At 35.8% G+C, this 10,982-nt stretch overlaps 2 protein-coding genes across 2 annotated transcripts; both read right to left on the bottom strand.

Moving 5' to 3' along the window:
• Window positions 1-1,752: 1,752 nt before the first annotated feature.
• LOC133335096 (brachyurin) lies at window positions 1,753-2,815 on the bottom strand. The gene is made up of 2 exons (XM_061543401.1): window positions 2,421-2,815; window positions 1,753-2,344 (listed from the first exon to the last, which is right to left on the bottom strand). The coding sequence occupies exons 1-2, from the start codon at window positions 2,813-2,815 to the stop codon at window positions 1,753-1,755; spliced, it is 987 nt and encodes a 328-aa protein (XP_061399385.1).
• A 709-nt stretch (window positions 2,816-3,524) lies between these two features.
• On the bottom strand, window positions 3,525-9,084 carry LOC133335094 (U2 small nuclear ribonucleoprotein auxiliary factor 35 kDa subunit-related protein 1). Its single transcript, XM_061543400.1, has 6 exons — window positions 9,065-9,084; window positions 8,907-8,992; window positions 4,515-5,229; window positions 4,353-4,456; window positions 4,080-4,215; window positions 3,525-4,023 (listed from the first exon to the last, which is right to left on the bottom strand). Exons 1-6 carry the CDS (start codon window positions 9,082-9,084, stop codon window positions 3,525-3,527), a joined length of 1,560 nt encoding a protein of 519 aa, XP_061399384.1.
• Window positions 9,085-10,982: the final 1,898 nt, after the last annotated feature.

Here is a 10,982-nt window from a genome sequence, read left to right as displayed (position 1 = left end):
CCGCAAATTCCTTACTTGCACAGTTAATGACCTTAACAACCAACGATCTTCAATGATGCACCCATCGGAATCAGCTCAGTCAATGATTACCCTTGCTTGAGTAATAGATAAGCTCGGTTGATGATTGTCACTCTTCGTAGGCCTTGATTGGGTAGCTTCGGTTTTGATCTCTGGGATCTTTGCTTCAACAAGTAAGATTTGATTTTCGGCTCTTTTTATCGCTCTTGGTAGGGGTTTTCGTCGTCGTGACCGATGCAAACGAAGTAGTTTACTGTGCTGCAAGCGACAGTGTGGGTCTCACCGCCACTCCTCCGATAACCTCATTCACTTCACAGCCACCGGAGGCTTGTTCCAATGTTCTTGTCTTCGTTGACGTAAACGATGTATATAAAGTAATTTGCTGCGCTGCAAGCGACAGCGTGGGACCCTTCGCGACTGGTTGCTGCCCACTCGAACACATCATCCTCTTCACAGCCACTGTTTGTGTTGGATACCCATAATTGTCACTCGTCGGCCATCGATAAGTCTTTCTTGAGTAGCAGATTCGCTATGCTTCGATCGAGTTGCAAGGTTTTGCTTTCGCCTATTCCTTACCACTCTTGGTAGAGGGTTTTCATCAACGCAGCTGATGAAAACGAAATAGTTTTCTCGTCTACGTCGGTTTCTTCGTAGCTGGTTTCTTGCCAATCCGCAGACCACAGTCACTGTTTGGGTTTGGATGGTTTGATTCCCCGAGTTACAGCCGCAGCAGAAGAAGAAGTAGTTATAGAAGCTGTCACGAGCACTTCCTGCTACGCGTTCCACACTTTGGATGGTTTTTGGGACATGTTTATGAGCTGCTGTCTTAACCCTTGTTCGTGTTTGTTGCGGGGTCTCCTTTTTGCTGACAATGCCACTCCCTTATGTTCATTGGTAAAGGTAGATGGTGTTAAGAATCTTTTAAAATTTAGGAACCCCTTCGAAGGTCCTAATTGATCAGATTTTCTGACATCAAAGTTTTATCCTTCGTTGGAGGGTTAATTTGGAATACTCTTCGAACCAGTGTCATCGGAATTATTTCAATTAAGAAGTCAATCGCAATGCCTCTTATCTGAGGACCACATTCTCTTTGCCGTCTCCGTTTGCGTTGGATGTTTGATCCCCTGTTTCTGGGTTTTGGCGGCTAATTGTGATGTTTAACCATTCATTCATGGGACCTGTCATTGGCACCAAATCCACCTGCTTTGGTACTTACCGCAGCGAAGATTTCCATTTCTGCCTTTGATTACATCCCTTGAGTATGGATAGCGCCATCCTCGCCAGCCACGGTTGAATTGGTTGCTGAAGCTGCACTTATAAAAATCGAAACTGAGGTTGCCAAGGCAGCCACACCAACAAATCCACCTGGGTTGCCACTCAATGAACTGTTTATCATATTCAGGATAGGTTCCTCGTCATAGAATCCTCATTAACCAAAACCCACATGACAATTTCAGACAAACCCTGTAATTGCCATGGGGATTTTGGTGAGTGAGGATTTGAAGACGAGGAACCTATCCTGGATGTATTTTTACAACAAATCTCAATTCATACTCCCTACATTTTTTCCTTCTGTTTTAAAACACTCAGAACGAACAGAATGGATCAACGATTTCTGAGCAAAACGGTTGCTGACATACTTCTTCATCTTAACCTAGATTAATACAATTATTTTTATTTTAATTTGTAATACAAAACAAGTTATTTTCCAAATTTTATTAAATAAAAATAATCCTATGTGGACATTATGCCCGTCTTCTTATGTATCCACCCCAAATAATTGGTGACCTTTGTATAAACAGTAGGATGACCAATTTCACAACCACCAGCACTGCCAAACGATGTAACACCCACAAGGTAATCCTTGCCTCTAAAATTATAGACCAAAGGTCCACCAGAATCACCATCACAACCGCCACGTCCACCCGTACCATCGGCACACAGATGTTTGCGACGATTAACCAAACCGGGTAGATAATAACACATGCATTTGTCGTAACTCAAAACAGGTGTTTCGACATAATAAAGTTTAGTGTTAAACGAACTGCTATTATCCGATGTTCGACCCCAACCGGCAGCTGTTACCAATTCTCTTTCAAGAAATTCTTCATTGAAGAAACTGCGCGCCAATGGGATGATTTTTACTCGTGGTGATAATGTCACGGGGTCTTTTAGACGTATCAAAGCAATATCATCGAGAAAACCATGACGTCCATCGTAACGTTCATTGATAATGAAATCGTTGCGTGTCACATTGTAGACCATTTCGGCTGATGCGGCATTGGCGTATATGTAGGAGCCGACATAGACACGAGCTTCGCTGGCTCTGTTACAAAAATAAAAAATTAATAAATAAAACTTGATTATTTAAAATTTTTCAAAATAAATGTGATTGTACCGACCTCAGCAAACAATGACCAGCCGTCAGTACAAACTTCGTTGATATCAATGATCCACCACACTGAAAAATCCGTGGTGAATCAAGTAATAGTAGACCCACCAAATAGGGGAATTTTTCCATACCCGCCGCCATGCCATTGGCAATGAAACTTTTCACCGAACTTCCCAGCTGATATTTTGAACATTTCCTCTGCCAATTTTTAACCAAATAATCCTCTTCATGCCATTGCCAATTCCAATTATCCGTATCAAAGAAATCCTCTCCATGGCCATAACGACGATGTAATTTTTGTTGACGGCCGTAGGTTCTAGTGCTTCGCAATTGTTGTTGAGTTCCATAATGCCTGACTTGTGCAGTAGTAACTGAGATGATAATAAACAACCAGCACCACTTCATGTTTTTTAGAATACTAAACTTTGTTCCTAGAGTGGTATAGGTGGTTTTATAGATTTTTTGAAAGTAGTTTCCTTTGTGTATTATTTTTTAACCAGACATTGTACTTGAAGTTCACCACAAAATATATTGTGTGGTCACCACATGCATTTGCCAAGGAACTATTTTCCGTGTAAACAAAACACCCAGATAGCCATCGATTACTGCAAAGTATCGATGATTCTAATATTCAAAATTAAGCCGCAATTTTCAATAAATAGAAATCCTCTGTAGATAATATATCAGACAATGGAGTATAACTTTTGATTAAATCGAATACTGACCGAACATGCGAAATCTTCTGAATAAACAGATAGAAGTTATTAATATGAAACTGCAGATTATTAAGGTTATGAGAATGACAAACACTCATGCAGGCGCCCATGTTTGGTGCAGGCGCCTGATAAAAAATCTGGTGCAATCGGGTTAACCTTCACACATTTAAGATATTTTTTCTTTTTTTAAGTTTAATTTTATGAAAAATTTCTTTCATTTTCTGTTTCAAACTTCCATTTTATTACAAAATATATATGCACTTTATCTTTAATTTGTATTTCAAATACTTCTGTAGGTATTTACATTATAGTAGATACGATGGCACTCAATTTGGGCATTTCTTGAAATGTATTTTTTTGAATGAATTTGATAATAAAACTATAACACAATGCAGATACTAAGATCTATGACTGGAACTAGAACGACTGCGCGACGAAGAATCATGTGAGGATTTTCTTTTATGATGTTTATGTTTATAGGCGGATTTCTCGTCACGTGATTTTCTTTGAGGAGTTTTAATTAAAATTATATCCGAATCATCTTCACTGGTGGATGAAATCATTATCATATCATTTGTGCTTTGTATATCCTTTTTCCTTTTACTTTTGGCTATTTGTTTTTGACCATTGTCGACATCTTTTTGTTTTGGAGATTTTTGCTTACATTTACTTCTACTCTGATGTGATTTAGTTTCAATTTGTGGCGATGATTTTGTTTTGTTTTTTGTTTTATCATCTTCTTCGTCTTCCGATGAGGAAATTATAACAATAGGACTCTTGACATTATTTGTTTCATTTTCCTTTTGGGAACTTGTGCTGGGCATTTCTAGTTCTGGACTTTCAGACCAACGCCAATTACGTCGTGTACTCGAATTGGTATCATTTCCAAAATTATCACTGAAATAAATAACATTTAATTTATTTAGTTATAAACCAAATATCAACATATATACCCTTTTGGTACTTCCTTGTCCTTTTTCGGCTTTCCTATTTTCTCCAGCTTGGTATTGTATTTATTTTCTGGATTGGCAAAAATATGCAAATAATTGCATTTATCACCTTTGTTGCATTTGTGGCCCAAAGCCAAACCTTTAAACAAAGTGAGTTAAGGAAGGATTTGTTTTGATTAGAGCATTTGAATGATAATATTGTTATTTTTTAGGTAAAATTTTGCATGCACCCTATACTATTTTTGTTTTTAAAAAAGGATACTCAATAAGCCATACCACAAAGAGCACTTCGCCAATAGGTCACATGACTAAATTCCACACTCAATTGTTTGCCAGCATAGAAACGATTTTGCAGATTTGTAAATGCCTTTAAGGCAGATCTAAAAGCAAAAAAAAAATGAAATTTAATTACAAAACATTTAAAAAATCATTTATTACCTCTTCTCTGCATATTCCACAAAAACATGACCGCCCCTTGGTGGTCGATTTCTAGTTGTGCGAAAATTAACAATTTTACCAAATTGTTCCAACTCGGGCCATACATCTTTACAAAACTCTTCATAGTCTTTTTTCAAATCTTCATCGGAAAATTCCAATTTACGATCAGACGATTTATGTTGCTTATGTTCGAACAATGGATGTTGAAAGAAATTTCTAATTAGAATGACATGCGATAACAATGGCCGAACATGATTGAGGCCACATCTGGCTTCAAACCGACAACATTGTGTTTTCCTATAGAATTCACATGGCTTCTCACTGGGTCGTGATTCGGTCATAACATTTAATTTCTCAGGTGTTTTCATTCCAGGATTTTCTACATATTCCTGACATAGATATGCAATTTCTGCCAAATATTTTGTAGCCTCTTCTGCCTTCTTTTCAATTTCTTCACGTTGTCGTTTGGCCGCTTCTTCCTGTTCTTTGAGACGTTTCAATCGAAATTCAAGTATTTGTTGTTCGACTCTTTGCTGTACCAAACGCTGTTCTTCGTCTTTTTGGAATTGCTTCTGTGCAAGTTGTTCTCGCAACAACCACATTGCTTCGAGTTCCTTGTGTTCTTTTTCTTCGGTTTGTCGCTTCATTTCGGCAATTTCTTCTTGTCCCATTAACCACTCTTGATAGGCGGGATCTTTAAGTTTTTCTAATTCTTCTGTAAGAAATGAAAAAATGGGTTATTTGTTGTAAATTGATAACCATAGCTCTTTTTGCAATAATATCAATATGGCATTTAAAACGGGCTCATGAGGTCGACATTCAGAATAACTGAATTTCAATACAATACGTCCTAGGTTCCATCATAAATGCTGACGATCTCTATCCCAAAAATAATCTGCAATAGAGACAAAAATGATTTAAAGCGATTTCTTCATAATCTAAAGGAATTTCCGAACAAAAATGCATGACACCATAACTAAAAAATTGACCTTTGATGAATTTGACATTCTGGGTTCTTGATATACTTTCATCCGTCCAATGAACTCCAGCTCCCCCATTTTCCATGCTCCATTTTTTTGCATATTATAATTTATTCATGCCACACTCTTGTACTTTCTGTGCAAATAGATTACCATTAAAAATATCAAATTTAAATATTTTATGCTTTCAACGGGTGTTCACTGTGCTCTGTGTGTATGTAGCCCATTATGAACTCAATCTACATTTTGTTTATAATCAAGGCGGTCTATTTACCGCCAAAACGTTGACATTTTCTCCCAGTTTAACTTAACGCCCCCTCTCATTGAACCGTACACAAGAACAACACAATAAAGTATTCTCTCATGTGCAGACAAAACAAGGCTTCTCTCAGTGCATGCCAGAACAAATAAACACATTTTTTTATTTAATACCAATTGCAAAGACTATTATTTCACAATTATTCCATTATAAACAAACTAAGACCTTTTAACTTTTTACTTTTCTCACATTTTAAAACAAAATAATTAATTAAATTTAATCATTTAAAACAAGCGAGCAAATTTCACAACTAACCGCCTTTTGCAAGTGTTTGACAGCTGACGGAAGAAATAATCAAGAGAAACAGTGTTGTCAATATCTAAAAAATAACAAACACTTTATATTTATTATGAGGGCAAATTAAAATAATATAAATAACTTATAAAAATATATAGAATATCATTTTTGGCAACTTTATTTAAAAAATAATTTACTTTGCAGTGTAATTGATGTAAATATGTTATCGTCATTTACCAACGAATTGTTTTGTTGTTCTTGTTTTTGGTTTGATTTTTTTATGTTGGCAACACTATTCTTCCTCTTTTCTTCAGTTGTCAAAGTTTCTTAAAAAGCCGGTTGGTTGAGTTCGTTGGTCATAAATGTTTAAATATATGGAAATATTTGTTAAAAACTACGAAATAAAATTGGAATAATATAAAATACAAAATTAATTACGAAGCGTTGTAATTGAAAATGTGGTGAAATAATTAGTTAATTTGGCTAAAAAATGTGTTCTTTTGCATACATTGCAATTGATGTTCAGTTGTTGTTTGTAAGATCGTGTGTGTGTATGTGTGCAGTAGTTGAGACAATTTACATTACTTTGTTTTTGCATGCTTGATGGTGCAAAAGTGAGGCGTCCTTCCTTATTGAAAAACGAAAACGGAAAAACGAAATTAAAAAAATTAATGAAATGTAAAAAATGTGTAAAAATGAATGTGGATTATTATTACTCGAATAGATTTATTGGATATTTTGACGCGTCAATGGGCGCATACAAAAATCTGATATTTTTTGTGGAGTTCAAGTTCCTTCTTATTACTGCTGCTATTATTTTTGGAGAACATCAAAGGCGTTATTTTAGAGGAGTAGGTATGTATGCAGTATTTTCTTATATGAATTATATAATTTAGGGACGTAACTCAAACGCATTATTTTTTTTCTACGCAAATATCAAATTATATAGAAGGACCTATAATAGAGATACATGACGGCAATCAATGCTTCCCTAACAACATGGTTCTAGATTTGCATGACACAGAAAGGCGACGAAGTTATTTCGGTATCCTGTCATCAATGACATCCAATAGAATTTGTTTTAAAAATCGTAAATTGTATCAGATTTTTGTTTATTTCTCTTTCGACGTTAGCTACATTATCGAAGTTGTAATGAAAATGAAAGCCAGAGAGATAATCGATTCCCATCATTGTGCGACGCGTTGTGGCTTACAAAGATCGATACTTGAAGTGTTGTAATCATATCGAATTTGTTGCCAAATAGCATTTATAAAATAACATTAATCTTGTCAAGGTTCGCACATTTGTCATCACACCAGAAAATTCCTTTTCATGGCAGGAATGATTTTTCTTGTACGTGGGCTTTTTTTCCATTCAACCAAAAATATTTTTTCCATGGTTTACATATGAGTCGTTTATTTTGAAAGTGGTGTTTAAGTCCAGTTTAGGTTCTTATACAAATCTTGGTTTTCAATGGACTTGAACCAATTTTAAAATAAACGGCTCATTATATATCAGCTTTCGTCAGCCTTTTTAAGTTTATCATTTTCTATGGATCTCTGAACGGCCCTGATGTTTTCGACACATCTACCAACTCGTTGTCTCCGTGCACGGAAACATCACACATCGAATATGTAGACTCAAATTTTGCAGTTGACTTGTTATTCCCTATCTAAAGGGTCGGACCAATAAACAAAATGCGTACAGAATGCGGAAAAAAATTCCGATTCATTTGGAATCTCTAAATCGAGATATTTCACTTCTACAATTTAATGATACTTCTCAAGAACTCCTACTGATTTCGGCATTTGATGATCTCATTTTATTCTAATCGAAAATTTAAGAGTTACCCTCTTGCAGTACTTGGGCCAATATGGATCCATCTCCTCGGACTTTCAATGTCCTTCCCCTATACAACGAAACTCAAAAAACCTTACCCTTACTCAGTCGCCTAAAATATTATATCGGTTGGATTTCATGTTATCTTCTACCATATTTAACTATTTCGATTAGACTAAAGATATCCTTTTGTCCCACTAGGATCTTTAGTAGTCTGATATGGGTCTATCTCCTTAGACTTCGGACGACCTGTCTTCATATCATCATTATTTTAAGAACTGGTCTCCAATAAAAAAAGCTCACTAGACCCCATCATTTTTATTCGGAACTATGACAGTCTTCACAAACGCGGATAGAACGTCAACGACTTCGTTTTACTTGTGATGGCCGACCTCATCTTATTTTCCAATATTCGTGAAACATCTAACGACCGTTTTCTATACAAGATGGACACTCGAACACAAGGTATTTTATCAATATCAATTTATAGGTATATGAAAAAATGCGTAGCTTAAGATGTATTACGGATTTTTTATGGTTCAGTATTATTACCCTTAGCTTAACCGCTAACTGCTGCCATCAGTCCCAAAATTAAATATGATGTTCAACAATTGTTTTTCAAATCGTTTCTAAAAATAAACCGTTGAATTTCCGATTATGAGTATAACAACTCTTAGACTAGACATGTGGTTTCCCTTAAACATAAGGACAACATGTGTATGTCTACTTTCTCAATGGATTTGCAGATTTAAATTTCTATGACTGTGAAAAAATGTGGACAGACCTTTGTTTCGCCTGCCTTTTGTGATCAATTTTTTCAATTAGTTCTCATTTTTTTACACAATTTCTTTTAAATGTCCACATTGCAATATCACTAACACTTGATTCACGTAAACACCAATCCAAACTGCAGACGTTTTTAACCATACCCCATTCAATTTTGTAAACAAAGTCGTGGGGGGTTCCTGTCAGGATAACGACAACTACAACAACAATAACACCAACAATTCACATTACCTTGTTCAATTTTCAGATCTCGTTCTTTTGCCAGTTTTTGTCGTCTACGTTTTCGTTGCAGCTTCTTGACTACTTTACGCCATGGCCTGTTTTAAAAATAGAATTTATTTTTTATTTATTTTCATTTATTATTTGTGTGTCCACCAATACCGGCTAACCTTTTGTTTTTTGTTGCCATTGCCAAAACATATCGTCGTATCGTGACTATTACGAACCGATCAAAATTAAAAACGTTCCAACTGCTACGAATGGAAGATGAAGGGGAGAATGTCGAATAATGAAAGAAATTCAAAGCAAAATATTTACGAATGAAGTGTGAGGCAAGCGAGGAAATCCAATTGTTTGGAAGGTGACCTGAGAGATAGGGCGTTAAGGGATCTAGATTATCGATTAATCGGTATGCGTTATCGAATTGAATATGGATTTTCGTGAATTTTGGAAATAAATATGCATGAATAATTTTAAATAAAATATAAAAAAATTGCTACACTGTCTGTAGAGTTGTGTCGTTCCGAAAAAAAGGAACTATTTCGAGGAAGAAGCGAGTGATTAACTCAATCAGGAGTGGAATTAGGGTTTATGGATCAAAAATTATGTTAATAATTTTTACTTTAAAATTGGAATGTTTCTATTTTCTTCGATATCATAAAGGAAAATTCGTTATGGTAGTAAAAAGTAGTAGATGCTTGAAATACGCGAACAGACCAAATATTGGAGAAAAATGGCAGATTCTTGCTGACCAATTTAAGTAGTCTAATTTGAAACTCTTTATTTAAATCTAAAGATATATTTTCAAATCAATAAGTACTGTTGTAATTTTTTTAACTTCACACAAAGATTAACAAAATGTCAGATCATTGATTTTTTATTTATTTACTTTTTGTAAAATCGGCTAACCTATCTTAAGCCAGTGAGCGGAGCAGTATAGTCGGACGGGACCGACCATTCGATACCCTACACAACTACCGCGGTACTCTATCCTTCTGCGGATGTTTATTCCTAGCCTGGGCAATATATATTTCGTGATATTTTAACCCTCTTGCCCGATTAGAGGTCAACAGCTTCACTTCCTTACACTGACATATATTCCGAATATTACTAATATCAAGTCGGCTTATAATTGTGGCGTATAGATCGACTCGAAAAAAACACAACAAAATTAAGTTTTCGGTCCATTTCATCACAAAATTATTATCTGATCATCACCCAAAATTATAGGCGTTGTCCTTGACCACAACTGGAATCTCATGGAAAATTTCAAAACGATCACCGCCCTCTAGTGTGGTAATGGGTTACTAAATAATATCTTAGTACGTAAGTACCTGTAAATATGTAAGTGTATCACCCACATCCGAGTACATACAACAATATAATTGGTATCGATTTAAAGGCCAACAACTCCTCTTGGATATACTGTCAACTTTTCGGCTCTATATCCTTCAGGAGTAGGAGTGGTGTAGTCTGCGGTTCTTCAGAGCCTGGGAAATATTTGCACCCTCTTTTCCGATAATAGATCAACAGCTCCACTTTCTAAACCTGGCATATTTTCAAAATCTTGTCTTCCCGAGGTGAATACTTACGCCATAAAATACAATTTTGGTCACTTTAGATTTTGGTTGATTTGATCTACGTAATAGTGATCGATTATCATCTAAACAGCCGTTCTAAGTATTTGGTGATTTTGTGATTTTCAAAACATGTAAAAATTCGTGATGTTCGGGCCATAATTGCGGTCTCTGTAGCGACCAGAAAAACCGGCATACATTAAGTATTTGGTTCATTTCCTCCTCTAAATAATAACCGATCTTTCCCAAAAACAATAGGGATCTTCATTGCCGAGAACCGGCCCTACATGCAAAATTTCGTGACGATTGATCAATAACTGTAGCCTGTATCGTGTTTACAAATTATAATTGACAGACGGATGGACACACATGTCTAGATCGACTCAGCTAGTCGAGATATGACGATCGGTATACTTAAAGGTGGGTCTAGGAACAATATTTCGCAGCGCTACAAACTCTTGGGGCTGCAAAATTCAAATAACAAAAATTAATTCAGTTGAGTACGGCTAGG

Source organism: Musca vetustissima, unplaced genomic scaffold (genome assembly GCF_032173495.1).
Source record: "Musca vetustissima isolate MV318-11 ecotype Yass unplaced genomic scaffold, APGP_CSIRO_Mvet_v1 utg14086, whole genome shotgun sequence".
Classification (NCBI taxonomy): domain Eukaryota; kingdom Metazoa; phylum Arthropoda; class Insecta; order Diptera; family Muscidae; genus Musca; species Musca vetustissima.
Note: the sequence above shows the minus strand (reverse complement) of the source record. Positions and strands in the feature narration are given on the sequence as shown.